Source organism: Anopheles maculipalpis, chromosome 2RL (genome assembly GCF_943734695.1).
Source record: "Anopheles maculipalpis chromosome 2RL, idAnoMacuDA_375_x, whole genome shotgun sequence".
NCBI classification, from domain to species: Eukaryota; Metazoa; Arthropoda; class Insecta; order Diptera; family Culicidae; genus Anopheles; species Anopheles maculipalpis.
In genome coordinates this window covers 75,461,851-75,483,307 of record NC_064871.1, presented here as the reverse complement: position 1 = coordinate 75,483,307, position 21,457 = coordinate 75,461,851, and the positions used below count along the sequence as shown (strand labels likewise).

Sequence of the window (21,457 nt, the reverse complement as noted above, 5' to 3'; positions counted from 1 at the left end):
ACACTCGTACACACGCAGCAATGTTCTTTTTTGGCAGGTTCACGATCATTCCCTGCTCGTGGTAGACCTTGATCGGCGTATCAGCAATGTTCGATGATGAAGCAAAATAATTCTACACGTTTTAGAATTAGCCAGGAATGTCTTCAAAACAGCACCGTACAGTTTGGTGACCTCGTGATACAACCCGCCCACAAATATTGCTTCAGAACACAGGTTTGGTGGCACTCAATTGGAAAGTGAACAAAGCAGGACAATCTCCAGCTTCAACCAGTTCGATCCAGTGTTTCCCGTAACCACATGGGCTTACTGTGCGTTGTGTGTCAGATATGATCGTTCAGATATAACGCAATCTCTTCTTTCTTCCACTCACATAATCACTTGTTAAGTGACTCATACGGGCGTACCTGACCGTAACTTCCGGCCTGTTTTACGCCGAAAGGTACGTACCGTTGGTGCGTGTGTTGTCTGTTCAGCCATTCGGACATTTTCATGGCCAAATGTATCAACCGGTAAGAACTGGTATGATCTGCAAACACACATGTTGTTGTTGCGATGATACTAGAGGTAGCTTTTAAGCAGTATAAAGTTTAGCAGGGAAACCTTACATTTACTAAGTGAAAGATTTTAAGCTTCCTCAAAGAAACTTTGGTGGATGAGCCTAGGAAGGACGAACGGTCGTATCGTCGTTGTTTTATTTTTACTGCTTGGTCGTAATCCTGATCTTTTCTCTTGTATTCCTTCTCCAACTACGTGATAATGCGTATTTCCACCAGGGCGATACAAGATCACCAAAAGATGCATTTGAGCCACTGAGATAGAAATATCCTAATCCATCAAATGGCTGTTATTGTATCTGTCATATTGAGGTCAAATAGCCGTAGAGTAATTCTCGATTGAAGCACTGAAGTGGGATCCACTTGCTTTAGTGTGATAGATCACTTTGTTTTGGATTATTGCCTTGTGGATCTCCTTTATTTTGGGTATCCTGCTCACCAATTCTAGAAAAATGTATGTCAGATCTGATTCTTTCCCAGAAGTGCAAGGAAGAGAGTTATTAAATTGAAAAATCAACAATTACTGCACCAAAAAATCTTAAGATTCTTCTTCCTCTTGGCTTAACGATCCTCTAAGACTTGCCCATCATCTAATGGCTTACTAGACTTGCTGATACCACGTTGGATAGTCAATCCTCTCTACGGATTTTATTTGAACTCCGATCCTAAGGTAGTCTTAAGCTTGTTTCTAAGAATTATGGAAACACATGATATTAAAAGAAAGGACATCAACTTTCGAACCTTGCCATTAACTTGATGCCTCATTATTTAAGGCAATAGATTGATTAGCAAACGAAATCTGGCTCATAGTACAATAATTCTTACAACGAATCCTCAAACTTCTGTCTCCTACTACTACTACTCTCTCTTCTACTTAGAAAAATGTATAAAATAATTCTTTTCATTACATTAAACAGCTTTGATTTACCCGTTGACAATCTGTGTAAAATTTCAAACTTCCCCAGGTGATTTGACGATCACATCGAGCACAGGCGGCACTATGCGCATGGTCCATCAGATGATAACAACACCCTAGAGTCGTAGTTTGACCGTGTATATGAGTAAAGCCGGGCGTGTGTACGTGGTCGGCTAAAGGAGGAGGATGGATAATCAAATTATTCGCCATCTAAATTTGTCAACCCATCTAATTCAATTTGGCTCAATTGGACGTCACTTAGCCGGACTATGGTTTTACTTCATCAACGTGTAAGCGTGCGTCCCTGCTGCTCGCGGTGTGTGTATATGTGTTGGAATGGAAAGAGAGAGTGAAAATCGTCCAAAATCATTTCCAAGAGTTGTACCCGTTTACCAAAAAAAAAAAAAAAAGCGTGAAAAACAAACGATCTTACAACAAACAATCTACGCACTTTACGCGTTGCGTTGCAGAATCCGACAACGGGCAGGTATGATTCATGCCCACGATCACGTTTCCACGTGATCCGGTGTGCGCGCCACCATGCCCGCGACTTTGAGTGACAGTTGTTGATTTTTACCTCGTTGCGCTTTCAGAGGCGCGCTTGGTATCATCACCTGGCCGGTTGCGTTGCGCTTATCCAACAAAAATGGCGATAAAGAATTAGCCAGAATTTGTACAAAAAAAAAAAAAGCACGCAGACGAAGATTTATATACGTACAAGCAACTGTAAGCTGTAACTGAAGGCATCCTTACTATTTTTTGATAATAAACCACAACGAAAGCGTTCATAAACTAGTGCAACAGTAGTGCGAAGAATGTGCCCTTGGTTTAACGGGGCCTATCAATGTGCCAATATAGTTACAACACTGTAGCATCCCTTTAGCAACCGCTTTAGTGCCTTTGTTTCGATAAGCAAACACGTGCGACACACTGCAACAGTACACCTGTACGTCCCACTGGGCAAACGCGCGTACAAAGAGGCGCGTTTGGATGTTTCGATGTCAACAAATGCCACTTTTTTCTGCTTCCTACAAACAATACATAGCTTGGTGGTGGTCACTCTATATGCAAAGGCGCGTATCGTTAACACATTTTTATGATGAAGGTTTTATCTTATGTTTGTGTGTAAACACGAATAATGGCGATCGAGAGGACTAATGATCAATATGGCGCCCGTTTCGAAACACACAAAGCTGCAAGCCTTGATATGACGAAAAATTGATCACATGTAGGGAGACCACATGTAGGAGAGGTTCCGGTATGGCAGGAAGATCGTCCTCCATTTCGTGATGAGTCAGGCCGTTCGAACGAAAACAAATCCCCGAAACATACGCACACAATACACCCGATCGCGCACAATACGCCGAGGCGACGACGCAACCTTTTGCGATATTTATCCACCCAATTATCAGCACGCCTGTGGGCTGTGGACTGCGCCCGGTACGCCGAAAAGAGGGCCGCCCAAAGTCGTCTGCATGGTGCTAATGTGTCAACACCATTTGGCGCGTGCGCCCGTTGCCGCAGTCGACCCTCCTGGTGCCATTATCGCGTTGAGGTTGACCCAAAAATGGCAAGCTTTTTCTGGTGAATGGGGGGGGGGGGGGGGGGGGGGGGGGGAAACCGAAAAAAAAGCCACAACACAACACAAAACTGGCCAGGATAATCGTAATGCACTTAACAAGTTAAACAATTTGATCAATTTGTTGTTGGCTACGCACTACTTGATGTGTGGTAATCACCATTTGGTGGGTGTTGGGGATTGGCAAGACTTGAGCGTAGTAATAATTGCAGGACATTACCTTGATCACTTCGGTGATCGGCAACGTGTAGTGTTTTGTTTTTATCGTACAAGCGATCCTGACGTGGCCGACAGACTGCACCTGTCCGCTTCCTCCACTGTTTCCGAAGGATGAAACAATCCACTAGTAGCCATCGGCTTATTTACACCACCCTTAATATCGCAACTGCCGTCAACTACTGCTTTGCACTGATTCCGTTCACAACCGTACCGTGCTGGAAGAAGAGACACATGCGACATCAAACCGCTGCTGGCAGCTGCTCCAAAGTAGCACTGAATACTCGCACCGTACACCGCGCCGTGTACTTGTCGTGCCGGCAGGTCGCACGGTTCTATCAAACCGTCCTCCTCCTCCTCCTCCCGGAAGCTTCCACCTCAGCAACCCGAGCTATTCCCCTTTCACCCGAAGGTTCAGATACAATGTACTCGACGACCGAGGGAGCTTAGGTGGCACATCCCCACAACCAGCAATGCGAGTAATCCAATAACAATGCCCAATCGGTGCGCGCACCACTCAGTATGCCGGCATGGGCAGGCAGCGCTGCGACACCCGTCCCGTCCGATAGCAGCACCTAGCGCTTGCCAACGATGGTGATGATGTGTGGCGAAACAGACAGCGAACCCGGTTTTTTTTGTTGTGTGTGTGTGTGTTGCATTATGCTGTTCGAATCGCTTCGATTATGTCTCTCTTTTATACATGCACTTTAACTGCAGCGATCTGGAGTGCATATCCAGCGGAGGGTTGCGTGTTTTTGTATATGTTATAAAATTAATTAATTTTTACGACTTTTCTATTCTTTTGGGTCGGCAATTTTGCATTGGACATATGGGGAGGCGCTAGAATGATGAACTCTAGCTGATCTACGATGATTGCACTATTGTGGTAGACTTGGGGACATCGAAAGGACGGCATATTAGATTAGAAGAAGTCGGTGCTTGATCTTGCTTAAAGGTTCGCTAGGCTGCTACAGTGTTCACTAAAAGTCTTCACGAGTCAGATGGTTAAGAACATCTTGACATCACACAGCAACTACTATTTTTATTATACTCGTTAAATCCTAGATGGATAGCAAAAAGATATTGGTTTGATGTCGGAGATGCTGGCTGATAATATCTACTTCTATGTAACAGACGTAGTTCAATGAAGTTTTCTGCCTGTGGTAGTTGTTCCTCAGTAGCTAGGATCTAACGGTCTAGTATAAGGGGCTCCGTGTTAGCAGCTTTTGCCGCAGTAGCTTCGTAGTAAAGGCCTCGTATTGGACGCCCCTCATATGGCCTGTGAGGGCCTCGTATGTGTTAGGGACCTCCTCAAAAGTAAAAGAGACGCGTCCCGGTCAGCACTTTTGATTTGGATATGTTATGGGCCCCATGCCGCCTCCAAAGATCAGTACTCGAAAAGTATGAGCGAAAAGAGCTTTTGATCCAACGATTTCCAGTCATTCAGAGCAGTCATCTTGGAGAAGTGATTTGAGATTCATTATCCAAGTATATCCTTTTTTTGGCCACCTGATCACAACTCACAGCAGGAAGGGATCTTCTTCTTCTTCTTCTTCTTGGCTTAACAACCTTTTTGGATCACGCCGGCCATCGAAATGCTTACTAAGACTTGCTGATTACTTCGTAGTTGGATAGTCAGTCCTCACTACGGGGTGCACTGGGGCCGTTTGAAGACCGGCGCAGCTGCAATCTACTACGCCCGGCCGCCCCAATAAGAGGAAGGAATCAGAGGAAGCAAAACATGTACCTTTAAGTCAAGTAACATTCTAGCACGGAGAAATTTCACCGGAGCGTCCTTCGCCGGTTGAGTCCAGCGATACGATCCAATAGTTGAGTAACCCTGCAACAAATATAGTCTCTGCGCGTTCGTTCGAGGCCAAGTGGCGCGCAGCGTTCGTCGCAGTTTGCCTAGACTCCCCAGGAACACAGAGCAAACCTTGAGCATTTAAGCTGAATAGATTCCCGGTCACAGGACGCCACACTACTAGACAGCAATACAGCATCTTAGTCGTGATGGGATCATTCCTATCGCGCATTAGCTGTTTAAGTCGGCCCATTAACTGATTACCCTTAAATTACCCTGTTCTAGCTGGCCGTAAAAAGTTAACTCAAGCTGAGTAGTCAAGGAATACCCCAAGAATCCTGCTTTCGCACTCGAAGATAGAACTGTGCGCATTCGTAAATCAGAGAGCTGGATTTTCACAAGAAAGTTTGTTATGAAAGGTGTTTTCCAAACGAATCTGCGTTCATGTGGCACTAACCATAAAAAAGCATGCGGATTTTGCTCTCATCTCCAATAGCTGTAGGTCGTGTGAACACAGGAAAGATACGCTACAGCAACTTCCTCAATATGAACTGCTTTAACTGTAGAATTGTCCAAATCGTCCAAAGCTTATCCTGTTTAATATCTGTTGGTTACAAGCAGGAGAAAACGACGAGACCGTGACATTTTTCATCGATGATTTCCCTCGATTTATAGATACCAGGTCCAGCTGTTTCTATTCCAGCCGACCATGCGCCTCCATGTAAACCTTTCTCGTGGCAACCGCTTGTACAGAAAACGCAACTAGTTGCATTGTTATTAGTTTTTATTGTTTCGCTTTGTTTTTTATCTTTATCGCAATATATTTGATCACTTTTTGCGTTTTATTAATGTAAATTCACGAGTTTTCTCTTCTTACTAATGCTTCTTTTCCCACTCACTGTCTCTCCCCATATATACTATATACGTATGTATAGTTCTTTTTCTTCATCGCTCCATATCTCTCTCTCTCTTAAACTTTTTTTAATATTTTCATTTTCTCTTCTCTTTTTTAATGTCGTTTTTTATCTCTGTTTGCTAATCTGTCGCTTAGTTCGCTTGGTTCCACTAACAAAGTGTTAATCGTTAATCGACACTTTCTCTTTCTCTCTCTCTCTCTATACACATACATACACACTTAGTAGTACAGACGACGCGCGCATCCACTTTTCTGTTGCTTCTGAAGTTTTTTTTTGCGTTTCTGCTAGTTGCTGGCTAGTGTGTGTGTGTGTGTTTATTTTTTCTATCGATGAGCGCACTCATAACGGTCACTTTCCTCATCCAATATATTCAACAAAGTTTATATACGTGCATGCAACACTTGCTCTCGGGGTAGCCTTTTTTATATACTTATACGGTTTTTATTTACGTTCGTTCTGGCCGAAAGAGGCTTAGCATTTGTAGAACATCCGCTCTACACAACATACGCACTGCCAACTTTTCACGTTCAGTTTAATATATCATCTTGTTTGAAATATATTTTTACACATCTTTTCTTCTTCCCATACTCACACACCAGACTGTTCTGTGATGCTACTCTATCACCAACGTTACACAGTTCCGGGGGCCAGCTCTTTGGGACAACAGTAGAGTCACACTATGTACAGTTTGTTATTAACCAGCTTCTTTTTTTTCGCATCTCTCTCATTTATCCAAACAATTAGCCGAGAGCCACATTTAGCTCGATGTATGTAACAAAACGAATGTAACTGCCGCCCTATTCTGCACTAAACAAAAAAAATTTTTTGCTGATCTACCGATAATTCAGCACTACAGAATTTTTTCTACAATTTTAACACAACTCAAGGGAACAATTTTTAGTTGCTTAGAATGATTTACAAAATAGGAAAATATGAAAACAAAACAATAAATCAAAGACAAACGTTCGTAGCATAAGTAGAGTAAACGACAGCTATGCTGTAAAAACAAACTAAAATCCTGCCTTATACACCCTTCTCTTTCAAACGATTCATATGCAAAGCTAAAGATAGTTTGTAAGAGGCACACACACACAAACACACACGCAAGCACATACGTTTTTTTCTGACTAATGACAGGACCCTCTTCTCGATCTCGGAAAGTAGGAAAAAAATCAGAAAAGCATCGGAAAAAAGTCAAAAAACAAAACCAATCCCCAAATTACCGATTTGTACCGCGCCAGTATATATATTTTTTTATTATCACACTTTAAAGCGCCCCACACACTACCACAAGTACGTAACAATAGTACTTGGTGTGTCTGTTTGCGAACAGATGGATGGCAAGAAGGTGGATGTTAAGATGCATGGGAAGGGATACTAAAGGGGATCATCGTGTCTTAACTGTTAAAACCTTATCGATAAAGTGGTAAATTAAACACACAAAAAAAACTAACACAAACAATTCACAAAAACGGTTTTTTTTTTTGGTTTGCAACCATTGCAACCACACAGCAGCACAAGTAAAAGACGCCCGAACCAATACTAATATGGATGTTCCGAAAACGGGACAAAAACTCATTACAAAATATAGGGAAAAGCCAGTACCAGTATCAAAGAGCTAATAAACGAGTGCAAGTAACACTCATCTGAAACTTTCGATTTCTGAGAGTTGGCTGAAAGTTTCTGAACTCGTGCTTTTCATATACCGCACACAAAAATTGCACTGATTGTGTTATGAACTGTCAAGCGTTTATTTGTAAACGCGTGCAAAAATCGTAATGAAAGATCGATAAAATAGCACAAAACTAAATTCAAGATAACCGTTAATGATCGATTGAAACTTTTGAATCAAAAAATAACATCCAAGCTATAATGAAAGCGAATGATCCGGTCTCATTAACGAAAACAATTCAAATGACAGCCGAACATTGATGACAAAGTTTCACAGCTGTGAAATATTAACAAGCCAGGCCCTTAAATTAAAATTTTAGTTGCAAGAAAGTTAAGAAAAAAAATAATCTTAAAAGCAATCCTGACAGTTAACATTGAGTGAATGTTGCATCCGTTTATTAGCGCTTTAACGTATCCACAGCACCAGTACGGAAGGGTCACTGTTACTATTTTTTGTTGTTGTATCCTTCGTCCTTCTGCTGCGAGTGTGGCAAGTTTTAAAACCAATGGCTCAATCGATTGCGGTGTGAGTCACAATGTAACTTTTGATCCTAAATGTGTGTGTGGGTATTGTTTTTCCGACGTAAAACGTAAAAAACTCTCCAGAGAGAGCTACTTTTCCAACTAGCCTAGGGCTTAAAACAAGCACAGATTTACTATAATTATAACGTGTTTGTATGTGTACGTGTGTGTGTGTGTGCATTATACAATCCAACTGAAATAACAATATAAAAGAATATGGGAAGTGCAAAAATGAATTTAATTTTGCCTTTTTAGTGGTATTTCACCATACGCAATACAATCGGAAAAAAGTGTTAACTAGCAAAACAAAAAAACCTAGCAGCGCGCGCATATGATGGTCGTTGTCTGTACGATACATTACTGCAAACACGCACACACCTTTCGCCTGCTCGACTACTTCGGCGGTAGATAACAAAACCTACTTTGGCTACAACATTTCGTTTGTAATTTAAACACAGCGTGTTCCATGTTTCCTCACAGCAGAGCACCGGAGATTTGTTACGGAGCGAAGAAGGCTTGTTCGGGTTCATCTGGGGAGGGGTTGTCGGGGAAGGAGGTGTGGGGGGTGGGGGGGGCAGTAAAAGTTGGTCAAATTGCCCTCAAAGTTGATAGGGCAACACACCACGCGCTGGTCGAAGGAGCACACAGGTCACCTCCTGGTACACCAAACGACTACCCAAAAAAAAATTATAAATTATTAGCTGTGTCCCTCCTCTCTTTCTATCTCTTGCGCTCGTGTTAAGTTCGAACGGTTCATCAGATCAGAACGCTGATTTCGCTCTTTTTATTCATCATTGCCGGCAACAACAACAGCATCATCATCAGTTGATGGTGTATTCCCACCAATCCTTCTCATAGCCTTCGTGCACGTGGTCCAGCAACGCTTTTCGACGCTTCTCGCAGTATCTGTGGAAATTGTATTTGGATTAGCTTTCAAAATTCCATTCCCATCCCGGAAGTGCTCCACGAATTCACCCGTAACGGGACGGTCACATACCTGTACTTGTCCTGTACTTTCTGTTTAATGTCCGCCAAATTTTCCGACGTAATATCACGCTCCAAGTACTCGGATAACGTTTCCGTGGCCGTTTCCAAATCTTTTTGATTCTCCTCAAAGATCTGTGACTGGTTGTTCTTTTTAAGATAGTAGGCAAATACGTAAGTGCACATAAGTGTCTGGCGACACTGGCAGAGAATATCTACAGCTTTCTTCAGGAATTGGACCTGTGCAAATTGGGAGAAGGAGTTTGGATTTGCGAACAAGATTAGACGCTCGTTGACAAATGGCTAGACAAATTGTTGCGTGGTGCGCCTTTTACCTCAATCCAAGACATGTTATGCTGCTGCATTTCTTCCATCTTTTCCTTCACGGCTGCGTACAGCTTGTGTTCAAACTTAAGCGACTGCATGTGGTTGATGTAGCGATTGTAGTAATGTAGATATCTGTGGAATGGAAACGAAAGTGAAACATTTTTTTTATGAAACAAATATGTGTGAATATTGTTGTGATTGACAATTTTAATTAGAAATCGATGTTTTTTTTTCGATCACTGGAGTAAAAACACTGCTCTATTGTTCAAGGAATCATGGCTTTATACGATTACAAATCGAAAAACCTTGTTTTTGATCTTTATAATTGTTTTAAAATTAGATTCTCATGTTTTAAATTTAAATGTTCTTGATTCGTTTGATTTTCAGTATTTGAGTTTTCAAAGATGTTTTGTTCAATGTTTGATGCAAATTTTCAGGCTGGAAAACAATGATATTTCTATCTCGAATACTCTCCTGTGACACATATTAAGCAGATTTTTGCCAGCTATTTCTAGTATCTGTGACTTATGTCGCCCAGTAGTTGTATATATGCCAGGTAATCGAGGTAATCTAGATCTGAGATCAGTATTTTTATAACAGACAAGGCCTACGGTTGGCTATAGCTAGAATTTGATACAGCCATCCAGTTCTTTGGGTAATAGATTGAGGTCAATACCACTAAACCATCAAAGCGAAATTATCATATACTTTTTTGTCCACCTAAACGAAGATTTAGTACAACAATTCCTAAGAAATTGCTTGAATTTTTTTACCTTTACAGTCATAAACAGGGCTTTTAGGAAAATGGTAAGAGATATTAGTTTAGTACATAGTAGTGATGAGAATTTCGTTCCGCTCCTATCTTAAAATAAACTAGTTCCCTTCTGTTTCTAAAAAAATGGAACTTTCCCAACATTTTTCTTAGTAATTTTAAGAAATTAAATTCAGTTCGAAAATAGCATGTGCTGCTGTAAAACTAATCACAATAAAATCCTTGCGGTAGCCGAACATGCCCGAGATGAAAGGCACAATCCAAGGAAGAAATGCCCTGTGAAATTGGTATATAGTCATCACACGCAGTGTTGACCATGCGGCTATGAGCAGTTTTATTGTAGTAAAATTTAAATAAAAACCTTCCGATCGAATAACAATCGCAAGTAATCGCCCTAATGTTGTATAACCACTAACAACCAACAATACCAACCTTGCCAACGTTGAACGCAACCGCTCCTGCGCGTCGCGTGCTGCACGTGCCTCATCCTCATCGTATCGGTTACAGTTGTACCAGGACGAACCGTGCGGTTCCCAAGATCCGAGGCATACCCAACAGAAGTCATGTTTACAGTTTTGATTTTTGCATACCTGGTTTGTTACCAACAAATGAAAACAACCCTCCCGGTTAGCAAAGTTTTCAGCAACAGAACCAGCATCGTTTCCTAACTTACCATATGGTTACAGCCACCGTCCTTCTCTATTGTTACATTACACTTCGGACACTCCTTCGTGTTGGCGGCAATCCAGTTGGAAGTTTCCGAATCGTCATCACACTTTTTGATCCATTTCTTCAGCAATTTGCACTGTACCGGATCGTGCCAATTTTCACCACACTCGAAGCAGAACACGTGGTTGCACTTGCAGACAACCGGTCGCGGATCGACGTACTGCACCCTAATCGCGTACGTACAATCGGCCGATGGGCACCACCGTAACAATCGATTACACTGCCAACGTCAGGGACGGAGAGTGTGAGCGTGAAAGAGAGCAAAGCAACCAGGTCATAGACATTAAAAAACAATCGATTTAGTAAACAATTTCTCGCGTATGCGTTTAGGTAGGGCTGGTGTCACTTACCTCGACAAAACTATTGGTGATAAGGTGCTGGTATTTGAGTTTGACTCGCGAATCCTGCACCAATCGCATCACCGTTACGTCATCGACCAGAATATCACATCCATGAGCGGCGCACGCTATCGACTGGCCGAGCCCCTCCTCGACGATCTTTGTGGTCAGGTACTCTTGCCAGCATTGCGTACAGAAACGGTGCCCACATTCCAAACCGGTCATCATCTGCATTAGGGAAGTGTAATGAAATTTGACCCATTATTGTATAATCCGTGTGGAGGTGTTAATGAATTAAATAAACTGTAGCAGCGCCGAACGGATAACGAGACTTTTACGGATACTGAGGGACGTTCCAGATGGAGGAATCCACACACGGCCCATGTTGCACATTTTGCATAATATTCGGTGACTTTGACACCTGTCCATAGCTCGTATTTCTCTACTAAAAAGCTTCGTTACCCTGCCGTATCCTTCTCTAGCCCAATCTGTGTTATACGAGTAAGTTTTTGCTAAAACTACTACTCACTTTGGACTCACAGCTAAAATAACACCTCAAGAACAAGAATAAAACCCTTGAAAAACAAACCAACGTCTGAACGGGAAACCTAAATGATTTTCATTGTTTACTTAAGTGAATGACTTATGATAGAGTTTCCTAGGTTTGTTTTAAATGCAGACATTACAGTCTTCTTGGCAACCTAGTCACACCTATTGCACGATCATAAATTTACCAGAAAATCTTCTTATTTCATTTCAGGTAGAAACGCCCCAGTGTGTAAGAAGTTTTTAAGGTATTTTATTTTTATTTACAATTGAATATGACGGTCCAGTGCCGTATTGTCAATGTTTTTAAGGTATGTTGTACTGAAAATTTCATCTACCTTCAGTCTATAATCCCATTCCATTCCATTTTCCATTTAAGAGAGAAAAATTTACTATTTTCTCAATTCATTTATGGCAGTTCTGATCAAAATAGCCTGCCAAATACGTTAAAAATTCCAATATCAAATCCATCTTCAAACGAGGATGTAGGATATCATGAAAAACACAACAATTTTTCTTCTTTGGAGAAAAACGAGATTATTGAACAGCGTACAGGTTCCGAGCTAAGGCAAGCTATCTTTATCGTTTAAACTCGCATAACGTGCATAACGTTAAAGCAGGTGCTAGGCTCTATTTTATTTTTATTTTACTTGAGTCTGACGGCTCTACGCCGTATTGTTAGAGTTTCGAACCTACTTCATCTTCTTTTTGACTTAATGACCTACAAGCATGGTCATATCCACCACATTATGAATTACTAGACTTCCTGATACCATGTTATTTGTTATTCAGAATTCACTATAGATCACTATAGGCGGTGAAGACCTACGTCACTATCGGTAGCGTCATCTACAGCTCACTGCTTTTAAATAATTGAATTATATTTTAGCATTTGTCTACAATTATTACATTATTTTCTAAACACTTTGTGTTCAAAAATTCAAAGCGCAATACATCAGATCCCACAAAACCCATCCAAATACCTAATCAAATGGAACGATCTGGCAAAAAAGAAGAAAAGCTTGCAAACTTCGATCCTAACCTTAGTGTAACTCTAATGGCCTTGAAAGCCAATCGAAACAGTGTCACAAATCTTGTGATTGTGCGATAGAAACACACACACACCAGATACGTTCGAAACATCGACCCATCTACTGACCCCAGACTCTTTTGGCTACATTCGCAACTGTTTTTGTTTTGATACTGCAGAGCAGTAGCATCACGCCGAACACCACGTATCCGGAAAAACGTTGGCAAAATAATGAACGTTTTAAATTTAACCCGCCCCGTGCACGTCGAAAAGAACAAAATTAAAAAAAGAACCAACTATTACAACCGTTGGTGGCGTTGGTTCAAAATTACCAATAAGAGCGAGCGACGCAACAACGGCAACAAAACACACCGTGTACAATCGTCTCTCTAAAAAGGAGAAAGATTCACTTTCAAAGGCCAATGTCAATGGGTGATCTCTGCGCCAAAGGCAGCGCCGAATGGTTTGCCGCACGAGTGTTTGAGGGGGCTACTAAGCGACTAACGACGAAACAAAGAAACAAACAACGAAAACGCGCGTCTCTTACACTGGGAGGGAACGTTGAGTAGCATATTTCACAATCCTCCGTTCTGGACTTTTTGATCTGCAAAAACAGACAGACAGAGAGAGAGAAAAGGGTAGAGATATGTAAGGAGATTCCATGATGACGGAATGTTGGCTAATACCCGGGTGGGTTGGTTGGACATACCTTTGGCTTGAGTGCTAAACTCGGCTTACGGAACGGGTTGATAACGTGCGCATCCTTAAACAGCTTATCTTGATCACCGTCGTAGAACCGTTCCATCAGCTTTTCCTTGTCCCATTTGAAATAGTTCAACAGAATCCGGGTGATGGTGGCTGGTATCTGTGGGGCGTGGAAGGAACATTCAGAGAGGTTTGTAAGTAAGTTAATTAGGCGATTCTTGCTTTACCAAAGGGTGAAAAATGGGGTGGAAAAATAACGGTCACTTTCGAACATTTCCACCAGATGATGGATCACAACAAACAATACAATTTTGACAGTTCGGGTGCACCCTCGTTTACAAACACCTTGACCGCCAGGCAGACTGAGCTCACGCACACACAGGCACACGCACACGCACTGGTTCGAGCAATCCAGTCTGCCACACTACCAAGGCAAGAAAAGAAGGAAAAAAAACATAATACGCAAATAAGATTGGTGGGGCGTCACAACCAGCTAGACCCAGTAGTGAGGTGGAAAAATCATAACGCAATTAATATCGCTTACAACGATGAAAAATATGATCAAAGTAGACAAACCGTTGTGCAAAAAAATTTTTTGCCCAACCACAAGGGGATGTTTATAGTTTTCGGAGGATATCCGAAGCAGAAAAAAAAATATGCAAATAATTTTTCCTTTCGGCGATGGGAAAATGTAAATGTGTACAAAGGCATGATACACAAATGACCTAGATACCTTCAGAAACAACAATTGACAGTTCTCCGTGAAGCCAAAACAAAGAAACCACAACAGTGGTGTGGAAAAAGCAGGAAAAGAGAGCAAATATGTCACCGGAGCAGCAGAGCCAGGCCTCAGAGAAGCGCGCGCTGCCAATAGAATGTAGAACAAATGTTGTTCCCCCATTTCGGAATGACCTCGAATTTTCCTGCCTTTTCCTCCAAAGCAACCGCGAACTGCAGAGAGATAATCCGAGTGTCAGGTCGTTTTCATTCCTCGCTTGAACTAGAACCGGAACAAATGGAAAATTCATTCACCAAACTCCAATTTTGCTTTTTCGCCCGTCGACCACACTCCCGACACGCATCGGCACAAACACACGCACACTCACCTCCACGACCGTGTTCACGTCCTTGATGCAGTCGACCATATGCTGAACGATTTCGTCCGTCGTAAGTACATCGTAAGGGTACTCGTCCGTTTCCTGGCCACGGTCGCGCGGATTGTTGATGTCCACGTCCATCGCGAAGTCGTCGTCACCGCTGGACACATTGCCCGAATCGTGCTCCTCGAAACTTTCGTCATCGGAATCCATGCTCACTTCCGGGGCAACTACAACGACGACCGCGGACGTCGACGACAGTGAGCGAGACCTTCACAACGCCACGAACTCTCTACACGGCGGCGGGGGCTTTTGCTGCTGCTGTTTGCCCACTCACAGGTTGATGATCTGTTTACGTAGCGCGCGCGTACGAACTTGATCCCTAGCAACCACACCACACTCAGATTCCCTTCCCGTAGCGCGCGACACACTTGATTGACACACTTCGAACTCGCACGGAAGTGGGGCTACTGGCAACGGATTCGTTCACTGCTGTATATTGCTGCAGATGCTGTTGCTCGTCGATTCACGGACTGGGTGGCGTAGATGATGGGTTCGAATTGACGAGCCAAAAATCTACGCAAGCACACACACACACACTTGACGCTTTTTCACTTGAATTTTCCACTATAATGCTTCGATCACGGTCTGGCCCTTCTGCCACGGACACCACACACTACTGCAGCAAGCAGCTGCAAGCGAGAGGTGGAATCACTTGTGATTTTTTTTGCTTCTTCCTTCCCCCCTACAACCTCGTTGTACCGTCTACCACTACCAGCCGCCCATCCAGTAGCGCAGCCCCAACACGGTCAAAGAAAAAACGCAAATAAAGCGACAAAACAGTTACAGCGACACACTCGGTTGTAACACCTCCTCTTACGGGGAGGCGCACCAGATGATTTGGAGATGAATTACGAAAAGATCGCCAGCCAGCAAAGCGAAAATATTCACGGCAGCTTCGAAACGATCGCTCTGTATCACTGCAATGTACGAGGAAACGAAAAAATAAAACAGCCCAGAGAAACGTTCCCGTGCCACAACCACTACAAACAACACGCACGGGCACGGACGTAGCAGCAGCACCCCACACTCACACACACTCGCGGGCGGGCGCTTGTGCGCGCACACAGCAGCAGCCGTTTTCCGTTTCTTCGCACACACCACTACAGTATTCGTTGGTGGTATCGCGTTTTGTTTTTTTCCCCGTGCTTGGCTCGCTGCTGCTGCTGCGGTGGCGTTGCACTCTTCACGAGGCACAATGGCACTTGGGCTAATTTGTGATTATCACTCACACTGCACAAAGATTTCACACCCGAAAAGCACCTTCCTGCGAATGCAATTTTGTTTCGCACCCTCTCTCTTGTTCTAGTTCTGGTGAAAAAATCTAGTGAAAGATTTCGAGTCGTGCACACGGACGGTGTAAACGCACCGTACCCGAAGAGGGCCCGAAGTGTGGATGTGCTATTCGAAGTAGAAAAACGAACCTCAGTGTTTCGAACATAGAATACGTTTTTAATTGAATCAGCTGATCAACGGAAAACGGAAAATAATTTATTTACTGTTTTAAATGAACTATTGTATATGATTTATAGTCAGTAGGGTTTTATTTTAATTATTGCTTTCAAACTCTTAAATAATGGCACAGAAACGGTAGAATGATTCGTAAATGAATTTTGATTCGGATTTCTGAAGGCTCTTTTCCACGTTCACGTATTTTTAACGTAACCGTATTAAATAGAAATTTTTGTAATTTAGTAAAATTATTTGAATTTTACCAAACATGGAGAATTTTATTTGATTTTATTCGTAAACAAATTTTGAAATGAAATTTGAACAGCAAATCGAAAAATGTTTTCCGTGTTGAAGTGTTTTCAAAGCTACCGTTTTGATTGTATTTTTTTCATTCTAATCAGGAATGAGCATGGATTTAAATCCCATTCGGACAGTGAGGACCTTCCTTCCGTTTCTGCATAACCTTCCATAACCGTTTCTGCATAACCTTTACCTTCCTTCCGTTTCTGCATAAAAAAGGTGTTGTTTGTTCAGCAATTAGGTAAGGTAATTTACTTTATTTAGTTATTAAGTTATAGTTGGGAAGCCGCAAGGCAGAAAAAATCTAAATATGTATCGCATCGGCACCGAATTTCTAGCACCGGTCTGCAAATGCCACGGCTAAGGTTCAAATCTCAGTCAGTGAGGGTTGAATATCCATCTTCGTGATATCAATAAGTCTCTCAGTAAGTCAATATAAGTCTAACATGACCTACGGGTCGTTGAGTCAAGAAGCAAAAGAAGAAGCAATAAATGTTGTAGCCCAACGAAGGAGAATGCGAATCCAACACGATTTGGAAGCTCAGTGGTAGTGATATCGAGATCATTATCATAGACCGCAGGGCTAATAGTTTATAAAAAAATAATAGGGTAATGAATAAATACAGTACGTATAAAAACAGTACTCATTTGTAATATGTTATATATTACGCCTTAAATTGATTTAAAATTGAAAACTAAGCAGCATAACCGTACAGATTTTGTAGACGCCAGCTGCTAATAGTAAAAGGAACTGTTTTTTAAATCACATCCGGATTGGCTAGCCGTAATCATAATTCTAGGACACCAATGAAACCAACTTGTTCGTATTATTCATTGAATAAAGCCCGTCTTTACCATTACCGTCCATGATAGGTCGCTGGTTTGTGTCTCGAATAAGTAGCGCCAGACAGTATGCAATGGAAATTCTTCCAAAGGCAGTTTAAGTTGATCTTTATCATGCCTGTTTGTTGCGATTTGTGGTAAAAAAGTATATTCATTGCTTCTATAAATACTAGACTCAAAACTAGCTACTGCTAAGATATTTTAAAGTATAACAGGAAAACAAATTATATGTAAAAAATAACAATACATTCGCTAGTCATAAGTGTTAAATTCAGTTAATATTTTGGGCTTAAAGAGACGAGCCCTTAAACTGCATTTCGTGCTGCAACATCCTGATCATCATTGGAAAATGAAATTTTTACTGCCCCGATTGCTGTTCGACACACACAAAACACGCATCCAATGCACCAACGGACTGACATGCATCAAGACAATAATAGGAAAACAAAACAGAATTTATACGCATATTGCACCAGCATGAAAATGCCACAACATTCAAACCAAACAACAACAGAAACACACTCGCTACCGGCGACGGCCGTATGCTTGATTGTGCGTTTGTCACCGTATCAGAAACCGATGCACAATAATATCGGGCCAGAGGAATCTCGCGCAAAAAGGCACGGAAGCAGCGTGTGTTCCCGCCGTGTAGAGGGTTGAACGACAGGAAATGCGGCGGGTGTGTGCCAGGAGGGTGCGGATAACCTTCTCCACATACAATATACATGGAATCCGGTTTTGTGCTTATTCATCGACATGCCGCGTGATTGTGGAACGACCAATTTGGTGCCCTAGAGTGCGAGACTACTCCTTTGCGCTTCGTGCGGGGCAAAACTCGTTGTCGTGGCGCGTTTTTTTGTTGTTGGTTTTGTGATATGTTATGTTGCAGGCTCTCTATCTTTGTTTCACTGTTTTTGGAGTTTCTTTTTCGTTGCATCCAGCTTGCATGGAGCATTTATTGAATAACTTTTTAACAATAATTTCTTTGCTGCTATACACGTTATGGAAAATTTCATATGAAAAGTCTAGGGGAAAATGATTTATATTTGAGCAATAAAAAAACTTGTTACCATCAATTGATAAGCACACTTTGGTAACTCAGAATGCGTCATGTTCTTAAGGTGTGGTGTATGTGTGTGCGAGTTTTTGTGTTGAACAAATCTGATGAAACTTTTGAACGATGAGACGATGAGACGATGAGTAATCGGGAATTTATTTACCATTCATTATATTATGACAGTAGAAGAGATACTTCAGTGTTATTAAAGAAAAACTCATGACGTCATCGAGCATGGCACGTGTTCCGAGCACGTAGCGGGTGTATTTAAAAAATGGATTTAAGAGTATTATGGTTTCAGGTTGGCTTGATGATTTTAAGGGCTCTTCTGCTTATGCTTGACAACCTTAACAACCTTCTGTAGGTCACATCGGCCATCAAATGGCTTACTAGATTTGCTGATAGCCGGATCGACAGTCCTCACTACGGGTGAACGATCCGGAAGGGATTTAAACTCTGTTCCTGCCATGTGAAGACAGGCACCTCTGTTACCTCTTTTAAAGTCAACTTTTTAATGATTCTTCTTCTTCTTTGCTAAACGACCCACAAGATAGACTTACTATTACCCTCTAGTTCGATAGTCAGTTCTCACTACAGGAGAACGGTGCGGAAGAGATTTAAATTCCGGACCTGACTTTTGAAGACCAGACCGCTGATGCCTACACCATCGGGCAGCCCTTTAATTTGAATTTTAAGGGTTGTTAAATTTAAAATAACTGAATCTTTCCTACGATAAAAACGACTTTCATGGACCTATTTATCACCAAGTAAAACCCCTTCCAGCTTTGGTCGATTGGCCGAAATTTCATAAAGATTCCATTACAAAACTAAAACCTTCAAACTGGGTAGCGCCTACCGGATGATCAATATTTCCATCAGTTAGTATCGGCATTTATTTGCCGGAAGGGGGGCAAAAAAGGTAAGCTACCCAGAAGCTCCCGAAGCGACCTAATATTAAGGGGAGCTGTTAAATACACCCACTTCTGGCACATAATTCCGTCGCCGTGCACGCGGAGTCGTACGAAAATTCTAGACCAAAACAAAACACGAATGGTTTAATTTTATCCGGCGCTGTGTGTTGCGGCCTTTTTTGGACGTTGATGATGATGATGATACCATCGACGGGAGGCCCTTACCCTGCGCTGCTGCTCACACCAAAAATTTCATATCTGCTATATTAGGTGTGCACGTGTATGTGTGTGCGTTTTATATATACAACAGCGATAAAGCTTTTTACTACAAAAAAAAAACGCACACAAACAAGGATCTGCCAAAACAACCAACAACGTTCCTCCCTTTCAAGGTACACTGATGAGGAGGGGGTGAGAAAACAGAAGGACCTACACAGTGTGTGCCCTAGAGAGAGATGGAACACAACGACGTGATCCTTTGAGCAGCGATTTCGCTCTCGGAACCGTAGTGGTGGTGGCAAGTAAAATTCAATACAACACAATTTAGACCAACGGCTGGGATTGGGATTTTGGGCCGGGTGGTGGGAAAAAAACATGCATGAAAAATCGAAGCAGGCGACGAGCTTGTGGAAGAATACAGGGCATGGGTGGGTGGGCTCGCTGGTTTACTGATAAAACCGGGATGTTGTGTTCCTGTTGTGTACCTTCGATATTAAGATCAAACGATAGACGCGGGTGTTGGCGAGCTTGGCGAAGGGCACATGGCGCGAGAGAGGGTGAGGAAGAAGGCGAAGAAGAAGGGACAATAATGAACGGCTTGGCAGGGGGGGGCGGGTGGGGAAGTAGCGGATGTGGGTGATGGTAATATTTTTGAAACATAGAACCTGTCCGGTATCACCGCGGGACGAGACGAGAGATGCGCGAAGGAGGGTGGCGCGACGCGGTTTAACACGCGATTTATAGCATGGAGAAAGGTGTGCGTGTGTGTGAGTGTAGCGGTGTATGTGTTTAAATATGTGTTGAAAACATGGATATGGCAACGAGCAAAAGCGAGAGAAAGAGAGAGAGAGAGAGGCACGTTAGAAAGAGAAGAGAGCCTGTGGAAACATAACTTAAGTGGTAGGGCTGCCCTGTCTTTACGCTGTTCGAAAAACACAACGAAAGAGGAGGCTGGAAATAAAATACCAACACCACCACCACCACCACTACCACTATTAGCAACGTTTCGGGCATAATCAACGGACACACACACACAGCAACAACAAAAAAACCCTTCCAACATTAGCAAACAAACGACAGCAACCACACAGCCAACTGGGATGCAGAGTGTAATGGTGCTTTTTTTGCGAAAGCGAGCTTCATACACATATCGTTGCGTTTTGGGAACCCCGGGAACGCCTTGGTACATGCTTTTTGTCATTCCAGACCCCCCCCCCCCCTCCCTATCTTACCGTTGATCCCAAAAAAGGGCATATGGGGTTGGAGATTGACAACAGGAGGCGGAAGGGGAGGGTGAGGGGGAGAACCTTTGGCACGTCCGGTGCGCTACCCAATGACCGCCAAACCAAAATGAAAGCCTAAAACCGAACCCAACCCTCGGAGCAAATGACGGTATGGCTCGACAGCGGCCGACATCCAAACATGGCATATTCAACCTAGCCCGACCCCCCTCGCTCTCTTCACCCCACCCAAACCACCGCCATCCATCCACCTCCAAATCCCTTCTGCTAGCCTGTATATTGGTGTTGTGTGTTCGCCAAGACCGCCGAACCTGAGCGCTCGCTTGAACGAACGGGCCCCTCGGTTCGGTGCGAGACTACTGCCACAATGTGCCGGGTAGCAGCAGCGATAGCACACCAGCACATTGGTATTTACCCACCCACCCATACCGGTTGCTCGCATCCCACACCACCAACAAGCGACATCCGGAACCGTGTAGTGAGCTTGCTCGCTGTGTACGTCGAAAACTCTGCTCCCATCACTGCTGTCAGTCATCTCGATCATCCAGGACCTAAGCTAAGGGCTAGGCTGGGAAACAGGATGGGACAATAGTAAACCGGAGATGTTGGGAGTATTCTATGTAGACGAAGAGAAGGCACCAATTCGGGGAGTTTCTGCGAAAGCTGT

At 42.8% G+C, this 21,457-nt stretch overlaps 2 protein-coding genes across 2 annotated transcripts in view; both read right to left on the bottom strand.

Annotated features, from left to right (window-relative positions):
* The window catches only part of LOC126556078 (E3 ubiquitin-protein ligase ariadne-1), a 157,895-nt gene extending 142,933 nt beyond the window's left edge, over positions 1-14,962 (bottom strand). The window contains exons 1-9 of the mRNA XM_050211275.1: positions 14,717-14,962; positions 13,615-13,770; positions 13,453-13,509; positions 11,342-11,557; positions 10,936-11,211; positions 10,695-10,852; positions 9,499-9,622; positions 9,177-9,403; positions 8,988-9,085 (exon numbers count right to left, since the gene is read on the bottom strand). Coding sequence (XP_050067232.1) covers positions 9,001-9,085; positions 9,177-9,403; positions 9,499-9,622; positions 10,695-10,852; positions 10,936-11,211; positions 11,342-11,557; positions 13,453-13,509; positions 13,615-13,770; positions 14,717-14,920 — 1,503 coding nt within the window. The 5' untranslated portion in view covers positions 14,921-14,962 and the 3' untranslated portion in view covers positions 8,988-9,000. The remainder of the gene's footprint in view (positions 1-8,987; positions 9,086-9,176; positions 9,404-9,498; positions 9,623-10,694; positions 10,853-10,935; positions 11,212-11,341; positions 11,558-13,452; positions 13,510-13,614; positions 13,771-14,716) is intronic.
* Positions 1-21,457, bottom strand: part of LOC126556487 (sortilin-related receptor-like) — a 213,719-nt gene that overhangs the window by 104,957 nt on the left and 87,305 nt on the right. The gene's annotated exons all lie outside the window — the stretch shown is intronic.